At 45.4% G+C, this 16,452-nt stretch overlaps 1 protein-coding gene across 7 annotated transcripts in view; it reads right to left on the bottom strand.

Annotated features, from left to right (window-relative positions):
- Positions 1-16,452, bottom strand: part of TXNDC16 (thioredoxin domain containing 16) — a 50,116-nt gene that overhangs the window by 10,223 nt on the left and 23,441 nt on the right. For all 7 annotated transcript variants that reach the window (XR_007377794.1, XR_007377797.1, XR_007377795.1 and 4 more), the window contains exons 14-19: positions 12,278-12,446; positions 11,480-11,616; positions 6,331-6,415; positions 2,639-2,777; positions 1,933-2,093; positions 225-415 (exon numbers count right to left, since the gene is read on the bottom strand). Coding sequence is in view for 2 of the 7 variants with exons in the window: in XM_048949144.1 (XP_048805101.1) it covers positions 225-415; positions 1,933-2,093; positions 2,639-2,777; positions 6,331-6,415; positions 11,480-11,616; positions 12,278-12,446 (882 nt within the window). In the remaining 5 variants the exon portion in view is untranslated. The remainder of the gene's footprint in view (positions 1-224; positions 416-1,932; positions 2,094-2,638; positions 2,778-6,330; positions 6,416-11,479; positions 11,617-12,277; positions 12,447-16,452) is intronic.

A 16,452-nucleotide genomic window follows, 5' to 3' on the forward strand; every position in this document is an offset into this window, starting at 1 on the left:
ATTCATGCTTGGCTCTGAATGTTAAACAGTCCTGCAGCAAACTCGTGAGTAAGGGTATTCTGTTCTGGCTGGACGATTTGTACTGCTCCAACTCAAACTAGAATAGCTAGTTTTTCCATAATTAAATTCCAGGACAGACAATTTATTGCACGTAGCATCTTCTCATAAACACACCAAAGCTAACAGTGCATGCTTAGGAACATTTCAAACGCTCATCCACTTACTGCTGGGAATCTCCAGTCCTGCCTTCAGTTTCTCCAGCCAAGATAAGATGTTCATTTCAGTGATTGACTGCTCTGATGGGAACTTAAACACTTGACCTCCAGCATGAAGGTTCACCCAGACAAGAGCAGGCAATGAAGGTATGGTGGCAAAGTATGCCTTCAGGACCCCACGGCCCACTGGAGTGTTCTTCCTGTTGGGGAGATCCAACAACGTGCTCAACAATAGTTTGGCAGCAGAATATGTCCTCAGGGTCAAGAAAGCATTAAAGCTCTCAGGCTACTTTCAGCAAAACATGTATGCATTGTTTTACCTATGGGACAGCTGTAGAAGTTCACAGCTCAAGGACTTAAGCCCTTATTGTCTAATGGACAGGGAGTGGACAGCAGAACAGACGAGTTAAGATATCCTCTAGCAGGAGGAGCAGGGACAAATTCTGCTGGGACAGATTCTGCACAAAGGTGTGAAATCTTCTCCACCACAAGTTTTTAAGAGCAAGTCAGATGGGAATGACACACTGCAGTTAACTCTCGTAGTGCTGGACATCTGCTGTGGGAACTACCAGCTCCTGTCACCACCCTGCAGCTGCAGCAGCCACCAGCAGGTAGAAGTGCTATGAGCTGGTGCAGAGGGCTGTGCTCGTGCAATCCAGTCCCTTGGCATCTGTGGAGTGGTTTCCTGCAGTCAGTGGGCAGAGACAAGGAGTTGGAATGGCAACTCCTCCAAGAGACACAGGGAGAGCCAAAAGAGGAGATCCAACTAAGATGGAGGGTCAGCAAGGACACAGAGATGATGAGTCCTTCAGGCCCTATTTTCAGGCTCAGTGATGCACAGGGTCTGAGTTGGCTTTCACCATGGGAATGAGGTCCTCTTTCTAGGATTATGTTGCTCTTTTAAAGCCAGTGACCATTTTCTGCCCCGGTAAAGGACAGCTTATTCTTTCTCAGTAAAAGAGAACAGAGGCAGATGTGTAGGTGGGGAAGTTCCAGGGACTCTCATTTCTTGCGCATTACTGGCAAACAAAGTTAGCTAAACTCCAGCCCACGCTGCTAGGCACTTCCCAGACTTCAAAGCACGCTATGATTAAGACAGTGAGGTGTCTCTGGGCTTGAGCAAAACAATCAGAGGTTAAAAACTGAAAACTTTCACAGGAGGGGAGGATTTCAAAAAGTCCCCTTTCCTATCATTTTTTTAAATTATTTTTAGTGCCAGGATTCATTTTGTTTCTCCATTATTTTTCAGGTTTGTCTTACAGAGCTTCTTCCAGAAACTTTCATTTTTCCCCACAGTCAGCAATCACTAATTGGCCCATTGTGTTTCACACTAATTGCTGATGGAATAATTATATTAAGACTCTCTAGGAGGGCAAATGTACTTCTTTTCTTCCACATGTAAAAAAATAATAAATTCAGGTCCAGAGTGAAGCTACCACGCAGCATCCTCGAGAAATTTTACTCTACTGGCAATTACTTCTGCAATCAATTAAGGTTTTTACTAATTTTACTTTTTTGTGCAATTTTGCAGCTGCCCAGAATACATACTGAATCACTGCTAAATGATTTGGCCTCCCAACCCATGATGATTTCAGACCCAATGATCACATTGCCACATCGATAGCGTTCTGAGTAATTGCAGACTCTGTTTTTTCCTTGCCCTGCACTGCTAAGAGCAAGGTAAGGGAAAGAAACAAAGAGGTTTTAGCATACTCACAAGTTCAACCAGCACGACACAAATGCTTGCTGAGATCTCCCTTTTGCCAGTGTCAGCATTTCCTTGCTTTCTGTTTGACCAATGTCACCGTCACTAAACAAGATGAGGAAAGGCTTTCCGAGTTGCAAGTAGTGGGGCAGATTTTGCACGGTGATTTCTGGCTGCAAGACACCAAAACAGGAAGTTGGTGTGTAAGGGGATGAGGGAGCAAGACAAAATTAGACTTTCTGTTCTTACATGAGTGGGTCAGGGGCTGAGCAAAGCTGTGGGGTTTGCGTTGAATGCAAGAATCTCAAAGTCCAATGTGGATTTGGGGACTTCAGTGCACTTTGGAAATGCCTACACCCATCCATGCCTATCACAAGGCAGGTCTGAATGAGAAGCTGTGTGCTTTGAGATGAATGGGTGTGAGCAGAAAGGCAAAGCAGGTTTCATCCAGCTTATGTGCAGGGAGCAGGCCTTGGAAGATGCCTACAACAGTAGATCCAGGACTAAAAGCACCAGCCAGCCAACTGACTCCCAGGGCCTCCTCCCAAGGGACAACGCTACAAACAACACATTTCTGGCCAGACTGTTGGCTCCCAGTCATAAAGGATAAAAACAATGGGAGCAAATAATGAGCAAATGTATTTATTTTGCAAGCTCAGTGCTGTAATCAGCGCTTCTGAAAATGACTTCAGTGGAAAAAGGACACTTTTTTACTTACAAAAAGGTCCAGCAGCTCATATCTGATCATCTCCACGATGTCCTGTGCACTCTGCTTGGACAAAGCGATGCCTTCCACGCTCTGACTGCTGCTCCTGGCAAGGAGGAGGGCAGGAGGAGACACTGCATATTTATGGGACCTGAAAAAAACCCAGCCAACTCACAGCAGGTACCAAACATACACAAACTAAGCATTCAATTAAGGCAGGGGAGGTTTAGGTTGGATATGAGGAGGAAGTTTTTCAGCCAGAGGGTGGTGAGGCACTGGCACAGGTTGCCCAAGGAGGCTGTGGATGCCCCATCCCTGCAGGCATTCAAGGCCAGGCTGGATGTGGCTCTGGGCAGCCTGGGCTGCTGGTTGGCGACCTGCACACAGCAGGGGGTTGGAGCTGGATGAGCACTGTGCTCCTGTGCAACCCAGGCCATGCTGTGATTCTATGATTGTATGATTCTATCAATTGAGCTCCATGGGCTTTGATTGTTGGCAGTTTTGTGCAGTTCTGCTGAAGTTCAGCCAACGTTACAGCAGCAGACATACCCTGTGACTCACTTTTATCAGAGAAACCAGCCCCTCTGTTGCTCCTCAACATTCTTTGGGTAAAAGAGTTCAAGGGCATTAAAAGAAAAGCTGAGCAGGTGGAAATAGCAAAAATAGGAGAAGTCTGAGCAATGAAAGGGCACCACACCAAGATGGGTGAGCAATGTGCTGGAAGTTTGAAGAAGTTCATCCTAAAGACTCCAGATGCCACCGCCCAGAGGAAGGGTGAAACAGAGGAAGTGAACAGCCCCAGCTGTTTCTTGGGGGTGTCAGTAGTTTATTTGTCAAAGGCTGCTGGTATTTCTTCAAAGGCTGTGACACCACTATTGCTGGGGAAGTCAGCCTGTGTGAGAGAAACTGAGGGCATTCTGGGCTGAGGAGGCCTCTGATTTCCTTTTCTAGGGTAATCTGGTGTGCCTAATCTCCTTTTTTCTGTATGAAGAAGATGCAACGTGGGGGGAGACGTGCTCAAATGTGCTTTAAAACCTCAGTGTTTGGTGTTTCAGGCCACAAAGACAAAGCAGGTGAAGATGACACCAGATGAGACATTTCTGCGCCCTTCGGTTCAAATGCAGGCCTTTCATTTCACCCCTCACCCCGTTTCTCTGCTGGGAAGAAAACACACCCACTGCACATCTGCTAAGGGAAAGCCAAGATCTGCACTGGTATCTTGACAAAGAGTGGCAGTAATGACCTTCCTGAGGCTTTCAAACCTTATCAATCCTTTGCTGTTCTTGTGCTCATCAGAGCTTTTTCACTTTCATTTTTCTGCTTTTTTTAGTCCTTTCTGCTTTGGTTTTCTGTTCATTTCCACACACTCAGGTGTTGGGTTTTTGTTTTGTTTTGTTTTTCCTACCAGAACCTTCCCAGTTTTCTCCAGATCACAGAAGCACAGCAATTTCTTAACTCCCATCACACTGTGACACCAATGGAAAGCCAGACGCTCCAGGAACTCTTGCAGCTCACACCCCAAAGGCCAGGGCTGTACCTCACATATATTTCTTTCCCCTAGAAATACCTGTCAGTCCAGCCCTGAGCTGTGCTGTGCCCTTCCTGCCTGGATTCACAAGCTCCTTGAGTCCAGCACGTTATTTCACACCTCTGATCACAGCTGGGAATCCTCTGAGCTGCTGAGAAGATCTGTAACTTCCCTGTCGGTTGTTTTTTCAAGTTAACTTGCATTTGCCTTTGATTGAGAACAGTAAAACCTTACAAATATTTTAAATTCTGCTCCTTTTTCAAACTCCCCAAGTCTTAAAGAGACACTCTGGCAGAGCCACGTCTCCAAGGAGGTCAGAGCTCTTGTTCTCTGTGTCTAAAAAGATGAACTCATTCAGCAGCCTTTGATAAGGAAGCTCCCAACACTGCCAGAAAACCAACAAATTCCCCACCTAAAAACTGGAGTCTACCCTGAAGTCACCTCTGCTTTTCCCAGTAACATGACCAACACCTTTCAAGTGGTTGCACTGCTGCTTGTGACAGCTTTCTATTTATGTAGCTGGCATTACATGGGTAATACGAGACTTGCATTTAAATCAAAAACATCTGCAAACAAATGCTTGGCAGGAATCTGCGACATCTAAATATGTGAGAAATAAATGACTTCATTCAAAGTATTTCTTCATTGGTGCTTTGTTGCATTTGTTCCCAACGGACCAGGTGTTTGCTGAGCAAACAGTTTTGTTTAGAACATTCCTTGGGGCATTTTGTACACCTTTTCTTCTGGGGGAATGTGAGCAAGGCCCAGTTTTCTGTGACTTAGGAGCCACAAACATTTCCTTAGTGTGAGCTTAGCACAAAAACAGCTTTTCTTCTCTCGAGAAGGGAAGTGAGCCCGACTCTTGCATAAGGAATTCCTGTAAGTGTTTACTTTCTACTTACACTTGAGAAGATGACCATCTACAGTAGCTTCACCCACAAATAACAGCTAAAAACACCTTCCACAGCCAGAATCCAAACTTGGCAGAATGAATACCAATACAAACTGCATTAACTATCCCAAGCAAATAGGAGCACTCTCCAGACTATGGCTGGAGCAGGAGGATGGAGATGTATTCTTGGATGCGTCACTGCTGACAGGACACAGACTTCTGTTCGTGTCATCAAACACAGCAGGGATGTGGCACGTTCCTAAGAAACTAGCAAAAAGAATTCACTGCTATGTTAATGGCTGTTAAAACCCACGCCAGCAAAAAGGGACGCTTGGGGATTTTTAATGCTGCACTGGTGGCTGATTCCTGATGGGAACGAGATGCTGGGAGAAGGCAAAGACCCCTTCTGGATCTCCCTGCATTTATAAGCACTGAAACTTCCCTCACAGCCTGATTCAAAGCACTTTTCCTGTTGGAGGAGCGAGCACGAGCCTTAAGCTAAATGCACAGACCCATGGACTCTAAAGTCCCATTAGCTACAATTTGGCTTAAACTGAGGGCTGCAGTTTCCAGCACCCAGACACAATTCCTATTCCACTGGTAGCCAAGAACTCCTTGCAAGAAGGCATGGGCAGTACACAGACCCTCTTTTGGTTGCTATTTGCAAACAGGGCCAACCACCAGAGCAAGAGTCAAATTTACACCTCTGGCTTTGCAGCATCCCCCCCTACACTTCCCTTCCTCACCCATCACATGCACTTGTGCAGCATCAGAGCACAGAAGACAGAAAAAGAAGGTGCAGAGATGGCAGCAATAGGCAGAAAAATAGCAAGTCAGCATTTCTTCTCAAAGGAAAGAGAAGGGCAGAACTCTTTTTTTCTTCCTCACATTCTGATCTAGCTAAAAAATAACATTTTTCCAGCCTGTTTTTTCCCCATATAGGTTTGGTCTGGTTTTACATGGAACCCAACAGATGCGTGAGGGACTGGCAGGGCTAGAGGACTAAAAATACCCAGAGTGAACCTGAACAACAGGAAGGGAGCTGACAGTTCATAACACCAGGGTTAAATAGGTCGCTTGTGGAAGGGCTGTAAATCAGCAGCCCAGTCACTGCTCCATCTCTCTTTGGCAGAGTCCTGAACAATCTTGCTACTAGGCTAAGACATTTGTAGATGTTTGGGTTGCTGATAAACACTCAGCATGGGCAGAGACACTTGCTTTAGGCAGCAGCTTTCACTAAACGCAGGTCAGTCTGAATTGTCACCAAAGAAAAAAACAACTTACAAAGCCAAGACATCATCTTCGAAATACATCCCTGTTGTTACGTGCCCACTTAAGATGCTTCCTGCCTCTGTGAAGGCTTCCCTGACTGTAAAAGAGACAAAGAATCATAAATAAACAATAGAAAGAGAAGTGTCAGCTTCCTTCTGGAAGTCAAATCACCACATCTGCATATGTAACACCCTCCCACAGCAAACTGTCAGCTGTGAACAAAAATATGATTAGCAGCTGATGAGAAATGGGTGCATCTCATGGCCACAGGCTACACAAGGGAGGAGTTGGCAGCCACTGAAAGGGTGAGAAGGAAAGAGTTCCTATTATGAGAGCAGCCTTTGCTCTTTAGGCACCAGCACTGAGTTTCCAGGATCTGCATGACAGAGATACTGATGGAAAGTGAAATGCCCTTGAGAACTTAAAGACCATAAGTGGTGTTCTTAAAAACAGGAGACCAATTAAAAGGCTAAATAGAAATCTTATAAATCACAGCAACCTTTTGGAAAAGACTACTGCAGGAGTGTTAAGCAGCCAGAACTCTCTCCCTCAAGTGTCTTTTTGTCTTATTGGGCTCCTCCAAACAGGAGGATCTGTTACAACCACCAAGGGTCCAAAGGCACCTTGAAGGCACACTGTGTGCCACTGCTTCTTGCAGCTGCAAGGAGAGGGCTTTCCCTCTGCTGTCACAGTTCAGAGAGCAGCATCAAACCATCGATCCTTAACAGCTGCTAAGGTCTACCTCTCACCTTACAAAACTCACACAATGGGGATAAAAGGGTGTGAATCCCTTAATCTGTAACAGCTGAATCTATCTGTGCTGAGAGATTGAGAGCAGAGCTCCAGAAGGAGCCAGCTCCAAGAGCTGGTTTATGCCCTTATAAAAACATCCTCAGTTTTAGGCAACTGGATCCATGGAAGAGACAAACTTTGTGAGAATATGCAAGCCACAGTGTGTGAGCTTGTAAAATGCACTAGGTAAAGATCAGGGAGAAAAAGAACAACACTGCCTAAGCAGGCTGAAAATGGGGCACATTTCAGTTCTCCCACTCTTTATATCAAGCAGTTGAAGACAACAAAAAAGGCTCTTCTCATTTATGTTAGAGGAGTCAGGTCTTCCCACGAACTGAAGTTACGATTCAGATACAGCTGTGATAAATGTTGCTACAGAGTGCAACTAAAATCTCATTCAGACAGAATTTAGTGTTCCTTGTAATGCGGATCATCGTGTCAAAACTGGCCAACCCAGGCACTTGGGACCAGTGACTCAGACCTCAGTAAACTGAAGCTGCCTCAAAGCTCTTCACTTTTTTGTTCTTTGCCTCTCTGCCTTTCCAGCAAAATTTAAGGATGCATTTTTCACTGCGATCCCCTGGAACCACGAGGGCTACAAGCTTTTCTTTATACTGATTTCTTTTCTGAAAGAAAGCTTGGATCCTTAAAGGAATGGCTTGTTGGGAGTTCAGACACTGCAAGAAATAACACATGCCACACTGCTTGTGACACAGGTTGCCCAATTAGGCTTGTGACCATAGAATGGCCTGGGTTGAAAAAGATCACAGTGATCATCTAGTTTCAACCCCCCTCTGCCACATGCAGGGTAACCAACCACCAGCCCAGGCTGCCCAGAGCCACATCCAGCCTGTGATGTCAAGCAAATCAGGATCTGACATTGGTTTTCAGATTCACTTGGTCTTCAGTCACTCGATGTCAGTGCTGACGCAACAACCCAAGCGATCAGATGAAGAGGAACAGTGAGAGCTTCGCTCTGAGAGCTTCACCAACAAACCCTCTGCTAATGTGGTGGCCCAGCTACAGGAGAAAAGGCCATGAAGAAGACTGTGAGCTCTGCGAGGCACGAAAGGACCCAGTGTGATACACAAAGAGCAGGCTTAAATCCAAACATCCTCAGGAGAGCACTTCCACTGGCATTTAACTTGAAACACTCACTTGAGACGTAAGTAAGCATGTGCTCAAGTGCTGCCCTGGAGAGGCCTTGGCTGCAGGAATTCTCTCCTAAATCAGGACAACATTCAGCACAGTCCACACTTGGGACTCCTAGGCTCATTCCTGCTGTTCCCTCGCCATCACGCTCTGCTTTGCAGCTCCTTCCCATCACAATTCCAAAACTGTCAGCATTTTGGGGACGATTTGTGACAGACCCAGCGTCCCACACAGCAGCCTCGTAGTTCTGTGCAAGAAAACCTACGTGCACACAGTTCCACAACAGATACAGAGCACTTCCTAAGAGCTATTTATCCTGAAAACTATATGAGATGGTAGATTGTATAGTACTTTGCTTTCTTTATTGAGTGAGAGCTTGAAGCTAAGCTGCTCTCTGCCTTTTGCTGGTGTTCACTGTGCCTGCTGGGTGACAATGGACAGGCAACACAAGATCTCAGACAAAGTGAATGGGGATCAATCCTTCCTCATCTCTTCTAACACAATATCCAGCAGCCCACAGAATGCTTGGGCAGCAGTTACTGGAAAACAGGAAATTCACAGCCATGCGTAAAATCCTCCACAAAATAAACTCACTGCCAAGGCATGCTGTGGATACCAGGCAGAGATTCTGATTATGCCAACACAAGCCATTAGATACAAAGCAGGAGGGAGATTTCTAGACTAAGGAACATCCTGAATGATGATTCCTGGAGTCTAGTTCCATGCTGCCAGGGAAAGAAATCCCTCTGAACATGTAATTGTTTTCCTAAATGTCTGCTGTTGCCACGCTGGAGAGAAAAAAATATGGGTCATGTGGGTCCTTTCTTTATTCTGCCCCAACCTAAGTCTGATCACGAGTTGAAGTGAGCAGCCTGTGCACAGACAAAGCCCCACAGACAACTTCAGATAATGCTTAATGCTTGATTTACACCGATGCTTGGCAAGCCCTACAACGTTACCAGAAATCTGAGGAGCACAGGTGTGTTCTTAAACAACTGCTGCACATCTTAGGATACAGCCCTAATTCCAAATGTGCTTCTGAGTAGCAAATAAACCCCTGTAAAGTTCTCCCATTTTCCAGGAAAATGCTCGTTCCCTGCCCTGGTAATACTCTGTATCTCTCTGCAATCCATTTCTATTATGATTTTTCTGACAAAGCTCTTTTAGCTCACATCCATTGAGTTTCTTAATATTGTTCTCACACTAAGTGATGGAAAAAATCCAGATCTTCGTTTGACTGGACTTCAGTTAGCTGGAAATGGCAATGACGTGACACGTTGCTGGTTCAGGTAACAACAGGAATTTTTGCTATGAGAACATAATTATAAAACTTCCAGAGAAGTCTGCAGGCTGTTAAGGACAGCAGCGTGGTTTCCCTGACTCCTGGTCTGGGTTTGGTGCCAAACAGCTGGCTCCAAATTTCTGCTCCCTCAGATTATACTGCGTGACACTCAGCTATCCCTCAGGCTACACACTGAGAAAGCATCCCATCTTTCTTCTCCCTTGGCATCTGTGGCTGAGCTACCCAGACTGCAGATGCCATTCTAGATTGCAGCCTGAGCGTGCCCCAGGGGAGGAGGAAACCTTGTGGGTTCCATACAGAGCTGTTTGGAAGCCTCCAAGCCCTGTGTTTCCAAAGACAGAAGGTCTAGAAGGAAAGGACCATCTTCTGTACATAAATAGTCTGAGCTCACAATGCCATCTGGATCCAGGCAGGTTCCCTGCAAAGAACTCGTCTCACAGATCACATGCTGTCTGCAGTGCTGCCATCTGGGCTAACACAGGCACCACTGCCGCAGAGAATGGAATACATGGAATAAAAGGATGATTCCAGAGCTCAGCTGATGAAAACTAGGGAAAAATGTTTGAAAGTTTTTTTGACACCAGGCATTCTAGATGTCACCTGGCTTGGTGAACAAAGCCCAAATGTTTACTGCCATTTTCTTCTGTTCTTATCTCTGAGCACAGTGGATTCCCACTGAACCTCCTCATGCAACTCATTAGCTTTACTGCATTTAACCAAAGGTTACAGGCACGCTGGGTCTTCAAAAAGAAAAACAGTCTGAAATTTTGATCTTGACAAAGATCATAAAAACATCCCCCTTTTAGCACAGTGACTCCTAGAGACAGTGGTAAATTGGAGACTGTGGGGCTGGAAGATCCTATCTGCCCACTGTGGATATGATGGAAGCATCACATGACATTCCTTTTCTAGACTGACTTTATTCCCTTTTCCTCATTAACATGTCTGATTGCCATTCTGGTGCAGCACTCTATGTAACAGACAGGAGAGGCACAACTCCAAGTTTCAGCCACCCTGCATTCCTAGCATTGACCAGGATGACACTGACCAAGAATACAATGTGAGATAAATTAAGATAAGTTCAGAACACTCCTTCTAGCAACTGTGCTTAGCACTTACAGCTGGGACCAAGCACTGCAGGAACTGTTTCTCATGTGCTCACCTATTTCAAAATCCAGAGAAGGATTTCAGAGGCTTGGTAGCACGTCATTCCTGTTTGATGCAAGAACTTTGCATTTTACCTCACTGCTTTTTTTTCATATTTCAGACTCCATGTCAGTTTCGAGTTGAGACTCCCACATTTGCAAGAGGAGGAGTCAGTGAGATAACCACCAATGCAACAGTGGAAAGAGCTTTCTTTCCATTGAAAAGAGTGATGAGTCTGGGCTTGTTCAGTCAGAGGCTGGGAAGAGATTTGAGAGCAGCTTACAGCTCCTTTGAAGGGGACTCATGAAGAGGATAGAGGCAGACTTTTCATGGTAAGGGACAGGAAATACAACAGGGACAGCGAAATTGTGGCTAAGTAAATTCAGATTGGCTGTTTGTGAAAACACCTCTTTGTGCAGACAGCTGTGCAGCCCTGGGACAGGTCAGCATGGAATTGTTGTTTTGTACTGGTCCAAGCACGCCTCCAAGACCTGTCAGGGCTGTCACATGCCAGCACAGTGGATATAGTAAATACATCCACAGTTGCTGGCTGATGTCAGAATATAAACTCTAGGTGCCACATATGGAATTACCCCAATCTTCTACTTACAAAAACCAAGAAAGGTGGTGCCAGGTAGGCTTTGATGTGAGCAAACATGATTGGTTCTTTAGAGAAAATGAAACATGGAGAACTTCCCAAGCATCTGAAATCAACCATCTCTGGTCAGCAATTAAATTCAAATGCTTAAGCCATAAAATGTCACTCACCTTTACTTGTGGCTGTGCTGAATACTCCCAGAACAAAAGAGTGGCGATAGGACGACAGCTCAGATGGAAGCTCTCCTCTTAAATACCGTTCTGCTTCATCAATCGTTGCCAGCTTCAGAGGGCAAGAGACTTGACTCCTATGGAAAGGCAGACAAACAACGTGGGCTGCCTTCTTCACTTTTGGGATGAAGAGACAAAATCCTCATTACAACTCTTCCCTAAACCAATGTGACAGCCATTTGATCTCAATAGAGAGCAAAATCAGCTGCCTCTGGGAAGGAAGGGCAACATCTAGGCACTGAAAGGCACTGGGACTGGTTATGGTGAGGAGAATAGCCCTAAGCCAACCTGCATGCTCTGAGATCCTTTCTGCACACAGGACAGTCTGGCATCCCTCAGCTAAACTGCAGAGATCACTTGGTTTAGAGTAAGGGCTCAGCTGTGCTTCCAATAAAACCAAAGAGGGTTTTGCCATTCATATGGACCATATTCATATATTTTGCCATTCACCTTAGGACAACACCCCACCCCTGGATGGGGATCCACATTAAAAATAACTGAGAAGGAATTTTGTAGAGAGAGAGGAAAAGTGACGACAGATGATGTATTGTCCAAGAAGAGATGTTTTTGACAAAGAAAAGCACTGAAAGTTATAAAACTAATTTCCAAATCAGGTCTGTAACAGGATCTGACATTTTTCCAAAATGGAATGCCATTACACAGGCCACAAAGTATCCAAAACATCATCTGGTAGATGTGCCAGTGTTACAGTGTGGGGACTCATTAAAAGGCACTTACAACACGATGAAACTGGTCAGTTCTTCAGTTCCCAACATGCCACTGTACGTTATTGGTTGCTCTCCCTTCTTGTAAATCTTTATGGTAGGAAACTGAGTGACATTCTCCATTGTGCAAACACCAGGCCAGTCCCAGCAGTTTAATCGAGACAGCAAAATCCCCTGAGTTCCTAGAATGGAAAACAAACACATAGAAATAGTAAGAAAAAAAAAAGAGAAAGTGGAATGCTTGAAAAAGGGAGCTATGTGAACTTTTTTGGATGCTAGTGTATATGTTTGTATTAACATACCAGAACTGCTATTTGCTTTGGTGTGCATCCTACTGAGCTGGATGCTAGCACACTGCATGTACATGGAGCACATCCAGGTGGGCAACCACTGAAACGTTACTCAATCATTCCTGGAGTGAAATGCTGCTCTGTGTAGGCAGGATGTCAAAATCCAGCCCAAAATAAGCAATCCCTTCCAGTCCATGCTGTCTCCCTCTTGAAGTTATCCATGGACATGCCATACAGCATTGAATATAAAAGCAATTATTTCCAGACTACTACTATATTAAATATTCCAGCAGGTGTGAATGGATTAAAACAATAGACCACAGAGAGATTAAACCCAGGGAAGTGGCAGCTTTCACTTCTCAGAAAGAAATACCCAGGAACATTCACATCTGGATGCAATGAAAGCCTGAGGCAAACATCCAGAAGTATATATGGCAGTAAGAACAGGTGCTGGAAATACTTCATGAATGAGGCTAAGACAAAGAAACCAGGCAGGCCCTTGCTTACAGGAGAAAAAGAGGGAAAGTAAAGCTTGGCATGGAAGAGGCTGATGCACGTGGGGAGGAACAGCCCCCGACACAACCACATGCTGGGGACCATCCAGCTAGAAGGCAGCTCTGCTGAAGAGAACCTGGGGATGCTGGTGGACAGTAAGTCAAACATGACCAGTCCTATGCTGCTTCTGCTAAGAAGGCCAATGGGCTGTATGACACAAAGCAGGTCAAAGGAGGTCATACTTTCCTCTGCCCTGCACTGGTGAGGCACCTGGAGTTCTGAGCTCACTGCCAGCAAAAGAGGCAACAAGCAAAAACCAGAACACAGGAGGATCCTGATGACCTCCAGAGATCCTTTCCAACCTAAACCATCCTGTCATTCAAGGCTTTTTTATTTAACGAGGTGCCCAGTATTGAAAAGTATCTAATTTACCTAAAATGTGGAGCTAAATACACAGTGAGAAGTCAAAGGTCACATAAACAAACTGCAATGCAATCTGGCAATCTGATGGCTTTCACTCTATTGTACCTATGCAAGATGCTCATCTCCAAGGCACCAGCAGGTACTTCAGGCCCCTAACTAAGAGGCTGGGGTTTTACAAGTAGGTAACTGGGAAAGGAACTGGAAAAGGAACTTTCCCAATGCTTGGGAACTACAGAGCAGTCAGTCCAAATGTGATTTCTTGGACAAGTACTAAAAAAGCCTTTTAATCATCAGTGTGATAAAAAGGGATCTGTAAGCAATGAAACAGATGAATGCTGTTCTCTTGCATACAGAGACAGAGCACCTGCAATTTCAGCATGTCCCTATCAGCTGTCCTTTCATCTGCAGGCTGGGTGAAAGCAGCTGCTAGTCCACTGCTAAGTGTGTGCTAACTGGCCAGCAGGTGATCACTGGCCTCAGTAGCCACAACCTCCTGGCTGCTGCCTTGCCTGACCTGCCTCTTACCTACTTGCAGGTTTGACCAATGACAGCAGGGCTGTGTACAGTCCTCAGGCCATGCGTCGTTCATGCCCACTGCAGGAATGCAGTATCTCAGAGATCTTTATACCTTTGCTAAATTTGTTTGAACAAGATTCAACAATTGCATGGGAAAGATGGGATGAAACGCTGAGACAGGGACACACGTGGAAGCAGGTCACTGCAAGATGTTGTGTCCTTCAGAAACCAGGGCAAGGGCAGACGATGAGGATTTCTCACGAAGACTACAGCAGATCAAAGCAACCAAGCCTTCTTCTCTGTGTGCCCTGGGTTTGATTCTGATCGCTGCTTTCACTAGAGGCCTGGATGATGGAAAAACACACATCCAGCAGATGATCCCAGATTCAGAGGGGCAGAAAGATTTGAAGAGCAAATGCAACACTCTGTAATGAAGAACAGGATTGACATATATCATTAGTGCTGCAGATAAGGGCAAAGCTCACCCTTGGATGAACTCTCAACAGCATCTGCAAAATACAGAAGGAAAAGGATGCTCTTGTATTTTTTTCTGGTGATGCTTTTGCAGGAGCCATCGAGCCTTCGTGGAAGCTGGAAAACACATTTTTGAAAGGTGTAAGCAGCTGAGAGAAAATCTGAGTGAGAGAGGTGTTTAAAAGACATCTCCTAAAGAAAAGGGGTGTTTCTTCCTAACAGAAATTGCCTGGGAAAGGGAAACAATAAAACCTAAGAACATGCAAAGTCTGGTCCTGAGGTGACGGTGGGATCTCTCTCAGTTGCCAGCTGGGAAAAGACGAGCAACAATTTATCCCCAGGCAGAGAGGCTTGACCAAGTATTAAAATTAGCTCCTGAGAACCAAGCATAGGCAAGTCTTAGGCAGAACACTTACTGAAGGGTTTTAATCACAAGTTAGAAATTTCTGTCAGGGATTGGCAAGGCTCCCCAAAGATGGGTAAAGACACAAGTGACCTCTGTGTGATTTCCCATCCCAAAGCTCTGCATCCTTGACATCTCACCAGACCGTTTTATACAGCTTTCTTTTTCGGTTCTGCTTTGCAGCTCTTTCACAGGAGTTCACCGCTGTTCTGCCTTGTGTCAAATGTATGGACAGAAGAAGCAAGTAGCAGCACAGAACTACTGGTCTGCAATTCCACTCAGACAGTCCAGAGCTGTCAAAACACTCCAAGAGAGCAGAAATGGTTTGTGTCATTCTCCAGGCTGTGAAATAACATCTCAATTTAAAAGCCTGCCTTGGGATTTATTTCACACCTCTGATCCGGTATGGCTGGTTCTCATCAACTGTTACCACATAATTTTGTGTCTTGCCCAACACAGAATAAAAAGTGGCACGCAAACTGAGCTTTGATGTCTTGTTAAAACTGCAAGGCTCCTCTGAGGTCCTCCAAATGGGATTTAAAGTATTTGGATACCACCTTGGGGGATTATGTACCAAGAATGACCAAGATCCCCCAAGGAAGCCCCAGCTGGCCTGAGGAATGCTGTGTATGGGATGACCGCTCCGCCATCCCAAGCTGCACCATGTTATTAATTACCAAACACACAGGAGTTTCAGGAGTTGAGTAATTCAGCAAAAGGCAGCACAGCCCTGTGGTCACTGCTGAGCTGCTGGATGGGATGAAAGTTGAAGGAGAAACAGGGGATACTTCCTTTCTATGATTTTAGGTGCTATTCAAACTGGTGACGGAGAGAACTTCTGTTATAAGGGTCTTCTAAAACAAGGACAAGATGATCATTGAAAGCTACAAGGAACAGTGCAGGATATGCAAAAAATGAAGACTCCCTTAAGCAGTTAGGCCTTTGGAGAGCAGGACTGGCATTTTCAACTTTGAGAGCTGGTCTGAAGTCTGCAAGATGAAAGAGAATTAAGTTATCTGTGAAGTGTTGCACTTCAAGAGGAGGAATCCTGTGCAGAAAGGGAAATGGCTACCTGCACAGCATCACTGCAGGAAAGCATGTCAGAGAATCTCACAGCCCACCAGCTGTCTCACATATCTAATGTATGTGCTAACAGAAAATGAATGGCATTTGGTGTTCTGGCAGATCCTGGGTCAGAGGGCCCCTCTCAGACCACACCACAGCTGTGGGTATGGAAGCAGAGTTCAAAAGGAATGTGACAATCCGATCTCTGCTCTCTGGTGACAGCAATAGGACCCGAGGGAACGGCACAGAGCTGCATTGGGGAGGGTCAGGTTGGGGCTTAGGAAAAGAACCTTTGGCAGAAGATGGTCGGCCTGGAACATGCTTCCCAGGGCAGTGGTCACAGCCCAAGTTGAAGGAACATTTGCACAGTGCTCTCAGAATATAGGGCTGGGTTTTGGGTGGCTGTATGGAGCCAGGAATTGGACTCAGTGATCTTTGTGGGTCCCTCCCAATTCAGGATATTCTATGACTCAATTCTGTGTGCTAAATCACACAGGTTTTTTTTAACATAAGTTAGAACTA

This window comes from Lagopus muta, chromosome 6, assembly GCF_023343835.1.
Source record: "Lagopus muta isolate bLagMut1 chromosome 6, bLagMut1 primary, whole genome shotgun sequence".
Taxonomy (NCBI): Eukaryota; Metazoa; Chordata; class Aves; order Galliformes; family Phasianidae; genus Lagopus; species Lagopus muta.